The sequence below is a fragment of the Palaemon carinicauda genome, chromosome 39, assembly GCF_036898095.1.
Source record: "Palaemon carinicauda isolate YSFRI2023 chromosome 39, ASM3689809v2, whole genome shotgun sequence".
Classification (NCBI taxonomy): domain Eukaryota; kingdom Metazoa; phylum Arthropoda; class Malacostraca; order Decapoda; family Palaemonidae; genus Palaemon; species Palaemon carinicauda.
In genome coordinates, this window is record NC_090763.1 from 62011564 (window position 1) to 62025679 (window position 14116).

At 36.2% G+C, this 14116-nt stretch overlaps 1 protein-coding gene across 1 annotated transcript; it reads right to left on the reverse strand.

The window, feature by feature from the left end:
* Nucleotides 1–2334: 2334 nt before the first annotated feature.
* Nucleotides 2335–2961, reverse strand: LOC137631420 (probable GH family 25 lysozyme 3). The gene has a single exon (XM_068363186.1). It carries the CDS (start codon nt 2959–2961, stop codon nt 2335–2337), a length of 627 nt encoding a protein of 208 aa, XP_068219287.1.
* Nucleotides 2962–14116: the final 11155 nt, after the last annotated feature.

The following is a 14116-nucleotide window of genomic DNA, read 5'->3' on the forward strand; positions in this document are numbered from 1 at the left end:
TGCTCGAGTGTACCCTCAAGCAAGAGAATTCTAACTCAAGATAGTGGAAGACCATGGTACAGAGGCTATGGTACTACCCAAGACTAGAGAACAATGGTTTGATTTTGGAGTGTCCTTCTCCTAGAGGAGCTGCTTACCATAGCTAAAGAGTCTCTTCTGCTCTTACCAAGAGGAAATTAGCCACAGAAGAATTATAGTGCCATAACCCCTTAGATGAAGAAGAATTGTTTGGTAATCTGTGTTGTAATGTGTATGAGGAAAGAGGAGAATATTTAAAGAATACACCAGACTATTCAGTGTATGTGTGTGTAGGCAAAGGGAAAATGAACCGTAAGCAGAGAGAAGGATCCAATGTAGTACTGTCCGGCCAGTCAAATGACCCCATAACACTAGCGGTATGTGACGGGCCGAGAGAAGGTTGTGACTCAAAGGCAGGAAGCAATCAACTGAGTAACTTTATTAAAGAACACTCTCCTTTATATACAAAACCTCAAGGCAACAGGAAATTTCATGTTCGAGAAACAGACAATGTTACAGAGGAAAAATGCAGACATGTTTATTCTGGTTCTTTTTAGTGCTAGGGAAGAGCGCAGGTACAAGCATAATATATACAAAATAATTTATGTACGATCGTGTGACACACGGTTGGTACAGGTAGTATCCCAACTGGTGGCTGGTGCCCTTCCAGAACCACCACTCTTCAATATCTCACCCAGCTATTCTGATGTATTTCCCATTACTCACAGGGGTCCACCATTTCAGTTCTTATTCCGTTCACACTAACTTTCCTGGCTTCCGCTGACCTTCCCAACTCGTGCTTTTGGTACCAGCCTCTAGATTTTCAAATTCTAATTCTTATAAAAAGTTCTAGACTCCTTTTTACTCGTCTGTTCGGCTTCCTTTCCTTGTTGTCTAGTTGCGCCCGCTGAACTTCAGTTACTGCCTTCATATAATACACCTTTGTATTGCTACTGAAGTCAATGAGAGTAATTTTCTTTCCTCTTGTATCATATCCACGCACAATGAAAACTCCAAGGTTTTTTTGTGCGTTTGTATATATATATATATATATATATATATATATATATATATATATATATATTCACACATATATATAGATAGATAGATAAATAGATAGATATGTAGACATAATGCACATATATATATATATATGTGTTTATATATATATATATATATATATATATATATATATATATAAATATATATATATATATAATGTATATATATATACATGTACATATATGTATACATATAATATATATATATATATATATATATATATATATATATATATATATATATATATTGCATTACCAGTGGGATTTTCTTCTTGAAGGGTTTGGTACATTTAGATGTTATTCATATAATTTTCACCCATTGAAAAGGTTTATAGCCATACTTTCTCCTCTATGGGTGCTGCCCTACAGTATACAATCGGGTAACTGCCATGCAGCCGCTTCACTTATGATGAGGGTTTTATTTCCTAAGCTAATGTTTTTTTGTACTGATTTAAGACGAAATTATATTTGACTTTATTAATGAGCGGCTTTTCTGGAAGGAAATTTAATGGTTAACGAAGTCGTGAACTTTCCTAAATGTTTTGATGCCTCTATATTGCTTCCACTGTCTAGAGTTAGAGTTCTCTTGCTTGAGGTTACACTTGGGCACACTATTCTATCTTATTTCTCTTCATCTTGGTTTGTTAAAGTTTTTATAGTTTATATAGGAAATATTTTAATGTTACTGTTCTTAAAATATTTTATTTTTCCTTTTTCCTTTTCTCACTGGTTTATTAACTGTTGGAGTCGCTGGGCTTATAGCATCCTGCTTTTCCAACCAGGGTTGTAGCTTAGCAAGTAATAATAATAATAATAATGATAATGATAATAATAATAATGATAATAATAATAATAATATTAATGATAATAATAATAATAATAATGAAGTTCATGTAATGTTTAGTCTTTAAATATTTTACTTGAAAGCATGAATATACAAACTACATCAAATTAAGTATCTCTTTACTTATCTGCATTTGACTGGTGGTCTTTATAGATACCTACAGGAATGTAGTATGCATTTTTTTAAAAGATTTGAAAAAAAGAAAATAATAAAATACGAAAAGGAGTTGTGGATGCAGAAATACTTCAGTTATATAGATCTTATAGATCGCGTAAGTTGAATCAGGTATTCTTATCTTAGTAGCTGAAGCTGCAAGGAAAAGGTGCCAAATAGAGAACTAGTTTACTGAAGTAAGCTGTTGGATAGAGACCCTTTTATATGAACCAAGCTGTTGGCTAGAGACCTTTTTATCTAAACAAAGCTGTTGGATAGAGACCCTTTTATCTGAACCGAGATGTTGGATAGAGACCCTTTTATCTGACCCGAGCTGTTGGATAGAGACCCTTTTATCTGACCCGAGCTGTTGGATAGAGACCCTTTTATCTGAACCGAGCTGTTGGATAGAGACCCTTTTATCTGACCCGAGCTGTTGGATAGAGACCCTTTTATCTGAACCGAGCTGTTGGATAGAGACCCTTTTATCTGAACCGAGCTGTTGGATAGAGACCCTTTTATCTGAACCAAGCTGTTGGATAGAGACCCTTTTATCTGAACCGAGATGTTGGATAGAGACCCTTTTATCTGACCCGAGCTGTTGGATAGAGACCCTTTTATCTGAACCAAGCTGTTGGATAGAGACCCTTTTATCTGACCCGAGCTGTTGGATAGAGACCCTTTTATCTGACCCGAGCTGTTGGATAGAGACCCTTTTATCTGAACCGAGCTGTTGGATAGAGACCCTTTTATCTGAACCGAGCTGTTGGATAGAGACCCTTTTATCTGAACCAAGCTGTTGGATAGAGACCCTTTTATCTGAACCAAGCTGTTGGATAGATGCCCCTTTAATTGACCTAGTCTGTTGGATATAAACCCTTTCATCTTAACCAAGTTGTTGGGTAGATACCTCTTTATCTGAACCAAACTGTTGGATAGGGGCCCTTGGGCTTACAGTATCCTGCTTGTCCAACTAAGGTTTTACCTAAGCTAATAATAATGATAATAATAATAATAATAATAATAATAATAATAATAATAATAATAATAATAATAATAACAATAACCAAGTAGTGGCATAGAGACAATTTTAGCTGAACAAAGTTGTTGGATAGAGACCATTTTAGCTGGCAAGCTGCCAGAGGTATCTCAAGGTTTCGCAGGTTCCATCGAGACCATAAAATCGGTTTGGGTACAATTAGCTAAGAAAAGTTACTTGATAAAGATTCCGTTACGTATTACGTAAGTCTAGCTGTTAGCTGAAGCTAGCTTTCATATAGAGGTATTATGAGTGTAACCTGTCTTTTATTTAGAAGACTTATAAACTGATCCTAACTTTCGTTTAGAGGACTTGAAAGCTGAACCTAACTTTCGTTTATAAGCTGAACCTAACTTTCGTTTAGAGGACTTGAAAGCTGAACCTAACTTTCGTTTATAAGCTGAACCTAACTTTAGTTTAGAGGTCTTATAGGCTGAACCTAACTTTAGTTTAGAGGACTTATAAGCTGAACCTAACTTTCGTTTAGAGGACTTATAAGCTGAACCTAACTTTCGTTTAGAGTACTTATAAGCTGAACCTAACTTTCGTTTAGAGGTCTTATTAGCTGAACCTAACTTTCGTTTAGAGGACTTATAAGCTGAACCTAACTTTCGTTTAGAGTACTTATAAGCTGAACCTAACTTTCGTTTAGAGGTCTTATTAGCTGAACCTAACTTCACGTTTATAAGCTGAACCTAACTTTCGTTTAGAGGACTTATAAGCTGAACCTAACTTTCGTTTAGAGTACTTATAAGCTGAACCTAACTTTCGTTTAGAGGACTTATGACCGGAACTTGACTTTCGTTTAGGGAACTTATGAGTGTAACAAAGCTTTTATTTAGAGGACTTATAAGCTGAACCTAACTTTCGTTTAGAAGACTTATAAGCTGAACCTAACTTTTGTTTAGAGGTCTTATTAGCTGAACCTAACTTCACGTTTATAAGCTGAACCTAACTTTCGTTTAGAGGACTTATAAGCTGAACCTAACTTTCGTTTAGAGGACTTATAAGCTGAACCTAACTTTCGTTTAGAGGACTTATAAGCTGAACCTAACTTTCGTTTAGAGTACTTATAAGCTGAACCTAACTTTCGTTTAGAGGACTTATAAGCTGAACCTAACTTTCGTTTAGAGGACTTATAAGCTGAACCTAACTTTCGTTTAGAGGACTTATAAGCTGAACCTAACTTTCGTTTAGAGTACTTATAAGCTGAACCTAACTTTCGTTTAGAGGACTTATAAGCTGAACCTAACTTTCGTTTAGAGTACTTATAAGCTGAACCTAACTTTCGTTTAGAGGACTTATAAGCTGAACCTAACTTTCGTTTAGAGGACTTATAAGCTGAACCTAACTTTCGTTTAGAGTACTTATAAGCTGAACCTAACTCGTTTAGAGGACTTATGACCGGAACCTAACTTTCGTTTAGGGAACTTATGAGTGTAACAAAGCTTTTATTTAGAGGACTTATAAGCTGAACCTTACTTTCGTTTTGAGGGCTTATAAGCTGAATCTAACTTTCGTTTAGAGGACTTGAAAGCTGAACCTAACTTTCGTTTATAAGCTGAACCTAACTTAAGTTTAGAGGTCTTATAGGCTGAACCTAACTTTCGTTTAGAGGACTTATAAGCTGAACCTAACTTTCGTTTAGAGGACTTATAAGCTGAACCTAACTTTCGTTTAGAGTACTTATAAGCTGAACCTAACTTTCGTTTAGAGGACTTATGACCGGAACCTAACTTTCGTTTAGGGAACTTATGAGTCTAACAAAGCTTTTATTTAGAGGACTTATAAGCTGAACCTTACTTTCGTTTTGAGGGCTTATAAGCTGAATCTAACTTTCGTTTAGAGGACTTGAAAGCTGAACCTAACTTTCGTTTAGAGGACTTATAAGCTGAACCTAACTTTCGTTTAGAGTACTTATAAGCTGAACCTAACTTTCGTTTAGAGGACTTATAAGCTGAACCTAACTTTCGTTTAGAGGACTTATAAGCTGAACCTAACTTTCGTTTAGAGGACTTATAAGCTGAACCTAACTTTCGTTTAGAGTACTTATAAGCTGAACCTAACTTTCGTTTAGAGGACTTATAAGCTGAACCTAACTTTCGTTTAGAGGACTTATAAGCTGAACCTAACTTTCGTTTAGAGTACTTATAAGCTGAACCTAACTCGTTTAGAGGACTTATGACCGGAACCTAACTTTCGTTTAGGGAACTTATGAGTGTAACAAAGCTTTTATTTAGAGGACTTATAAGCTGAACCTTACTTTCGTTTTGAGGGCTTATAAGCTGAATCTAACTTTCGTTTAGAGGACTTGAAAGCTGAACCTAACTTTCGTTTATAAGCTGAACCTAACTTAAGTTTAGAGGTCTTATAGGCTGAACCTAACTTTCGTTTAGAGGACTTATAAGCTGAACCTAACTTTCGTTTAGAGGACTTATAAGCTGAACCTAACTTTCGTTTAGAGTACTTATAAGCTGAACCTAACTTTCGTTTAGAGGACTTATGACCGGAACCTAACTTTCGTTTAGGGAACTTATGAGTGTAACAAAGCTTTTATTTAGAGGACTTATAAGCTGAACCTTACTTTCGTTTTGAGGGCTTATAAGCTGAATCTAACTTTCGTTTAGAGGACTTGAAAGCTGAACCTAACTTTCGTTTATAAGCTGAACCTAACTTAAGTTTAGAGGTCTTATAGGCTGAACCTAACTTTCGTTTAGAGGACTTATAAGCTGAACCTAACTTTCGTTTAGAGTACTTATAAGCTGAACCTAACTCGTTTAGAGGGCTTATAAGCTGAAGCTAACTTTCGTTTAGAGTACTTATAAGCTGAACCTAACTTTCGTTTAGAGGTCTTATTAGCTGAACCTAACTTCACGTTTATAAGCTGAACCTAACTTTCGTTTAGAGGACTTATAAGCTGAACCTAACTTTCGTTTAGAGGACTTATAAGCTGAACCTTACTTTCGTTTTGAGGGCTTATAAGCTGAACCTAACTTCACGTTTATAAGCTGAACCTAACTTTCGTTTAGAGGACTTATAAGCTGAACCTAACTTTCGTTTAGAGGACTTATAAGCTGAACCTAACTTTCGTTTAGAGTACTTATAAGCTGAACCTAACTTTCGTTTAGAGGTCTTATTAGCTGAACCTAACTTCACGTTTATAAGCTGAACCTAACTTTCGTTTAGAGGACTTATAAGCTGAACCTAACTTTCGTTTAGAGGACTTATAAGCTGAACCTTACTTTCGTTTTGAGGGCTTATAAGCTGAACCTAACTTTCGTTTAGAGGACTTATAAGCTGAACCTAACTTTCGTTTAGAGGACTTATGACCGGAACCTAACTTTCGTTTAGGGAACTTATGAGTGTAATAAAGCTTTTATTTAGAGGACTTACAAGCTAAACGTAGCTTTGATTTAGAGGACTTATGAGCTGAACCAAACTTTCGTTTAGAGTACTTGCGAGCTAAGCCTAGCTTTAATTGACAGGACTTATGAGCTGAACCTATTATTATTATTATTATTATTATTATTATTATTATTATTATTATTATTATTACTTGCTAAGCTACAACCCTAGTCGGAAAAGCAGGATCCTAGAAGTCCAGGGGCTCCAACAGGGAAAATAGCCCAGTGAGGAAATGAAACAAGGAAAAAGGAAATATTTTAAGAACAGTAACATTAAAATAAATATTTTCTATATAAACCATAAAAACTTTAACAAAACAAGTAGAAGAAAAATAAGGCAGAATAGTGTGCCTGAGTGTACCCTTAAGCAAGAGAACTCTAACCCAAGACAGTGGAAGACCATGGTACAGAGGCTAAGACACTACCCAAGACTAGAGAACAATGGTTTGATTTTGGAGTGTCTTTCTCCTAGGAGAGCTGCTTACCAAAGCCAAAGAGTCTCTACTACCCTTACCAAGAGGAAAGTGGCCACTGAACAATTACAGTGCAGTGGTCAACCCCTTCGGTGAAGAATTGTTTGGTAATCTCAGTGTTGTCAGGTGAATGAGGACAGAGGAGAATACGTAAGGAATAGGCCAGACTATTCGGTGTATGTGTAGGCAATAGGAAACTGAACCGTAACCAAAGAGAAGAATACAATGTAGTACTGTCTGGCCAGTCAAAGGACCCCATAACTCTCTAGTTTCAATTTAGAGAACTTATGAGGTTGAATTCAACTTTCGATTAGAGTATTTACGAGGTAATCCTAGCGTTTATTTAGAGGACTTATGAGCTAATCCTAGCTTTCATTTAGAGGACTTATCAGCTGAACCTAACTTTCATTTAGAGGACTTATCAGCTGAACCTAACTTTCATTTAGAGGACTTACGAGCTAATCCTAGCTTTCATTTAGAGGACTTATCAGCTGAACCTAGCTTTCATTGAGAGGACTTATCAGCTGAACCTAGCTTTCATTTAGAGGACTTATCAGCTGAACCTAGCTTTCATTTAGAGGACTTACGAGCTAATCCTAGCTTTCATTTAGAGGACTTATCAGCTGAACCTAGCTTTCATTTAGAGGACTTACGAGCTAATCCTAGCTTTAATTTAGAGGACTTATCAGCTGAACCTAGCTTTCATTTAGAGGACTTACGAGCTAATCCTAGCTTTCATTTAGAGGACTTATCAGCTGAACCTAGCTTTCATTTAGAGGACTTATCAGCTGAACCTAGCTTTCATTTAGAAGACTTAGGAGCTGAACCTAGCCTTTGATTCAGACCACCTTAGCTGAATCAAACCATTTGGTAGAGATTCCATTTGTTTAATCAAAATAATGGTATTGAGCTTCTGGTAACGGAACCAAGCCGTCTGATAGAGTAACGGAGGAAGATTCCATTACACATTCAGATGCTGTTAACAGGTAAACGAGACAGTTTCTCATCGTTCGTGCCATATGAACGGTTAATGATATCTGTTTAGTTTCCATTGACTTGATTTGGACGTTTCAAATCGCCTAACAACAGGAGTTAAACTGCATTTCCAGGAGAATTCTGGGGATATGTGGGTGGGAGTGTGGAGATTGGAAAGGGAGTGGAGCCGGGGTGAGGGTGGGTGGGGGTGCCTCCTGTTGCCAATAAATTCCGTTGGCTTACGATTTACGATCAAGCTCGACTGTTATTAAAGCAATTTTTCTCCCTCTTTTTTTCGTGCATGGTAATATTTTCGGATCCAATTGCTCTCTTAGTGATGCAGTTTTGCATGAGGCCCTTTATTGCACTTATGGAAGTAAGTTTATTTATTTTCCTTTACAATTATGTAATAAGTTTTAAAAACCTTTACGTTAATCAACGTGAAAGATCTTTCGCACTATTATGAAGTTTGTTATATGCTGAAAAGGGCTTCTTTGCAGTATTTTTCTTTCTAGACTAGTACTTGGCCCAATCTTATCCTGCATCTATACTATTGGTCTATCGAAAATGCTACAAAGGCATGGCGTGACGTTTAAACTATTTGCAGATGACACACAATTTTACTTCTCCATAAATGATATACACGACACTACTGAAACTCTAAAGAAACAACTAAAATTAAATGAAAACAAAACTGAATGCATGGTGGTGGGGAAAGAGAAACAGCGTGAGAAACTTAGGTGATATTCTAATGAACATAAATAATGACTTGGTGCCGATATCTAGTAAAGGTCGAGATCTATGTGTATTTCTTGAATGTAACCTGTCTCCAAATGCCCAAATAAAAAAGAGGGCCAAGAGTGTCATCCAAAAGTAAAAAAAGTAAAGTAAAAGTAAATAAATAATGTAATAAAAACTGCTGACTATCATCTAAGAAATATTGCGTTTATAAAAAAGTACCTGGACGAAAATTCTGTAAAGAAACTTGTGATAAACTGTGTTATTACCAGGATAGACTACTGCAACTCTATCTTACAATTTACCAAAAGTGCAACTTAAGAAATTACAAAACATAATAAACAGAGGAGCAAGACTGATAAAAGGTGTTCCACCCAGAGAAAGGATCACCCCTATACTAATCGATTTACACTGGCTGCCGATTAAAGCGAGAATTGAATTTAAAATATGTACAATAACCCACTAAGTTATCAGAACCGGGCGTCCAAAATACTTGAAAGAATTGCTACAAATTGCGCAGCCAACAAATCGTGTCGACACGAGAATAGTTACAGAGGGCCTAAAACTGTTGGAACCTAGATATATGTCTACTTTAGGCCCCAGAGCCTCTAAATATGCGGTCCCGAGACTATATAATAAGCTCCCACGAAACATTCGAATGATTGAAGACATTAAGGCTTTCAAGAGGAAACTGAAGACTCTTATTTCATGAGTCTTTTGACTGTGACAATTAACAGTAAAGGAACAATATATGATATGAAATGTTAAATACTCTGAACGAACAAAGTAAAACGACAGTGGAGGTCCTGTAGAGAGTGGGGTTCCCTTGCTGTATGGGACCGGAAAAGCAGCCATCAAAGTAAAGTAAAGTAAACATTTATTACCTTCTCCAAGATCGAATATATTGCGAAGGGTATGTATGTGCGTTTGTGACCAGCTTTACACAAAAACTAATGTCCTAATTTTGAACCTAACTTTCGTTTAGAGGACTTATGACCGGAACCTAAACATCAGAAAAACCAATATCAAAATATAAATTATATGTTTATATAAATATGTATTTGTAAAAATGAACTTGTAAACTGTATATTTTCTTAATAAAAGTAAAAAAAAAAAAAAAAAAAACTTTCGTTTAGGGAACTTATGAGTGTAACAAAGCTTTTATTTAGAGGACTTATAAGCTGAACCTTACTTTCGTTTTGAGGGCTTATAAGCTGAACCTAACTCGTTTAGAGGGCTTATAAGCTGAATCTAACTTTCGTTTAGAGGACTTATAAGCTGAACCTAACTCGTTTAGAGGGCTTATAAGCTGAATCTAACTTTCGTTTAGAGGACTTATAAGCTGAACCTAACTCGTTTAGAGGGCTTATAAGCTGAATCTAACTTTCGTTTAGAGGACTTATAAGCTGAACCTAACTCGTTTAGAGGGCTTATAAGCTGAATCTAACTTTCGTTTAGAGGACTTATAAGCTGAACCTAACTCGTTTAGAGGGCTTATAAGCTGAATCTAACTTTCGTTTAGAGGACTTATAAGCTGAACCTAACTCGTTTAGAGGGCTTATAAGCTGAATCTAACTTTCGTTTAGAGGACTTATGACCGGAACCTAACTTTCGTTTAGGGAACTTATGAGTGTAATAAAGCTTTTATTTAGAGGACTTATATGATCCAAGGATGAATCTGTAATAGTTTGGGTAAATATAGTACATCAAAGTACAAGTACGCAGCAGTACTTTGAATATAACAGCAATGATAAATAAATGACAAATATTTTTTTAGTTTATTTTTTGTTTGTGAACAACATTACGCAAAAACTGTCGAACCCATTTCATCCAAACTTGGTGGATATGTGTGGTATGACCCAAGGACAAATCTATTAGTTTTAGAGGAAAATACATTGAAGTACAAGTACGCAGTGGAGTTATGAGGAAATGTAATTTTCCACGTTTGAATTTATGAATAAGAGGAAAATTAATTTCCTTGATGGATGGAATGTCCAGTAGGTGGTGTGTCAGTAAGTTTGCTCGGTTGGTCTTAGGTGGTGAACAAGTCATTCAGCTTCGGACGTTGGACTGAACGAACAAGCGTTTATAAAACAAACAAGAAATTAAATTGATGTTATTAAGCTTTTTTGGATCAGCAAATTGTAGTTATGATTGTTTAAATTTAATGGTGTATGTATAAAGAGTCTAAATGCCTTGAGTAAAGGCACTGTGTTTCAGCAACGTCTGAGTGCTATACGAACAGTCGTATCCAAATTCAATAAATTAAATTTGATTTGACTTGGTTTTATTTGTCCGTCCATACTGAGACATGGAGTATATACAGGAAAATAAGACTGCTTGGCTAGGCGAAGGCATGCTTTGTACTAAGTGCCCCTTAATTTTGTTTTGGTTTGTCCTTCTCCTTGTTTTTTTAGAGCCAAAGAGGTTCTGTGTGGAAAAAAATAGCCATGAACATAGTTACGGTAGCTACTCATTTAATTAAGACTGGTAGGTGTAGTATGCTTACTGTTCTTAGGCGTGTAAGGACTATGGAGAACATATCGCTACCTCATTGCAAGAGGGTCGTAACTCCAAATTCCTGATTTTTCAGGAGACGCATTTGAAAGTTGTTAAGTCCTATGAATTTGATGTTCACTAAAAATCTTCTTAGTGCCATCTCTCGGCCGCTAATTCACCTAGATTTACGACTCTTTTACCAAAAGATGCAGAATCAATTCGGCAATCTTGTACACCATATAACTCAAAACTAGCAAATTTGGAGTTACGACTCTCTTGCAATGAGGTAGCGATATAATGAAAGTGTCAGATTATTCGTTGAGCGTATAGGAAAAGAAAACAGACGTGTAATCAGGTGGGACAGACGTCACTGAACACAAATTTATAGTTTTGCATTTTTATGAATGCATGTAATTAGAATCAACTTTGGGTATTAAACCACCGTGTACGTGTAAGGACTATGGAGAACATATAATGAAAGTGTCAGATTATTCGTTGAGCGTATAGGAAAAGAAAACAGACGTGTAATCAGGTGGGGCAGACGTCACTGAACACAAATTTATAGTTTTGCATTTTTATGAATGCATGTAATTAGAATCTACTTTGGGTATTAAACCACCGTGTACACAAATTTGGCTGCTGCCACTGAACAGGGTTGGCTATCCTCACTGGACAAGCCTGTTAACACGCTTGGATTTTACCATAGACGATTCTTGTAAACTAGATGAGCTGTCATTAAAGAAGGGTACAGTAATTAAATCTGAAGAGTGCTTTAAGTTTGCAGATGTTTGATATTTTAGAACACTTATCGACGTGTTTTAATAAGACCTTGTTAATGTTGTTACTCTTCTTAAAATTTGTAATTTTTCCTTGTTTCCTTTCCTCACTAGGCTATTTTCCTTGTTGGGGCCCATGGGCTCATAGCATCTTGCTTTTCCAACTAGGATTGTAGCTTAACAAGTAATAATAATAATGATAATAATAATCATAATAAATTGTCAGTTTTTGTCAATTTTTTAGTACTGAAGTGAGATTTTGCCAAAATATTTGCATTGACAAAGGATTTACCAGTATTTTAGTTGAGGTCACAGATTTTGGCCAACTATGTGGAATAAATATATAACCTTTGCAAAACATGTAATGTTTAGTTGATTATTTTGTCATCATATTTAGATCTAATTTAAATCTATTGCCAAGAATTTAAATGAGGTCTCAACCTTGTCGATTCCTTTAGAATAAAGTAACAGCTTTTACCAAGGTTTAAAGGCCGCTCATGATTGGCAGAGGCAAGGAACAGTGACATTGCCCTATCAAGCAGGACAATTCCCTAGAGACTGCCCATATTACATATGATCAGCGCCCAAGCCCCCTCTCCATTCAAGCTAGGACCAATGAGGGCCAGGCAATGGCTGCTGATGACTCACCAGATAGACCTATAGGCTCCCCCAAACCCCCATCCTTAGCTCACAATGATGGTGAGGTTGCAACGATCAAAGGAACTTGACGAGTATGAGCAGGAATTGGATCCCAGTCTGGCAATCTGCAAGCAAGGACGCTACCATCAGGGCACCACATCCCCGAATTTAAAATCAGATGTTTTCATTTTTACAAAGATGTTGCCTTTTTTATTTTTTAACTTGAGGGGCATCCATTGCCATGACAATGTAACATGTAACATGTCAAGATGAAGATGACTATATTAAAACGTGTATGCTACCCGTCAAAAATGACTGCTAAATATTTAGATCGATTTGCGCACACGCGCACGCACCTCGCTTTCACCGGGGTATAACTGCTCCCTCTCCCCCTGCCCGAGGGACGGGTAGAGCTGTGCGTGACCGAAGAGTATATTCTGTGTGTGTATATATATATAATTTTATATATATATATATATATATATATATATATATATATATATATATATATATATATGACTTCTATTTGTTATATGCGGGAAACTACTCTCTTTGCAAATATACTAACAATGAAGTTACAACTAGAATGCTTTCACAATTACACAACAATTCTGCTTATTCAATGATGTAATTAAACACAAGCAGAGGCACCAATTCTCTCTCGGTCTGACAGTTTTGTTTCATAACAGAGTCATAGCACAAGAAGAAGAAGAAGAAGAAGAAGGAGCAGTGCTCTCCTCGTAACTGTTTGCGTGAATGGCATATTAATAAGCGAATTATCCCCGTTTCTGTGTATTTTGTGCCGAGAGAGAGAGAGAGCAAAACTGCTTACGAGTCATTTGTACGGGCGCCAGTGACATTCGCCTCGTAAAAGCCATTATATGGATGTGGAGTCAAATGGAAATGACCCCTTCTAATGTCACTGCAACATTCGTCAAAAAGTTGCTCTCGCCGTTCCAGTCTCCTCCTTTCTGCTGCGAGGTCTTCCATGTCGTATGTTTCGAAACCTTTCACTCGTCGTGTTTCTTAGGCTGTGTTAGTCGATCGATATCTCTTCTTCTTCTTCTTCTTCTTCTTTCTTTCTTTCTTTCTTTCTTTCTTTTTTTTTCCGGACCAGTTCTCGTGTTTGTGCTTCCTTTATTATTGTCTATGTCCTTTCCCTATTTGCTTTTCCTTCAATTTTGATTTCCTTTCGATCAATTCTCGTGTTTGTACTTCCTTTATTATCATGTCCTTATATTTGACGCTTTTCATATTGGGTATTTTGATATTTACATTTTCATTACTTATCTTACTTGTTTACCAGACTGCATAAATTATCACAGGAAGGTTGAGCTCAAGATAAATAGAAGAAAGACAGAGTTGATGAGAACAGAATATGCCCTTGAAAATTAAATATTTTTGGGAGAGGAAAGGATTATTGTGGTAGAATCATTTTAATATTTTGGAAATATGATCTCTAATACAGGGGGAATTTGAGTTTAATGAAAGGTTGAA

Excerpts from the sequence above, each read along its gene's own strand:
- LOC137631420 (XM_068363186.1), bottom strand. The coding sequence starts at position 2,961 with ATGAAAGGGTTTATATCCAACAGACTAGGTCAATTAAAGGGGCATCTA.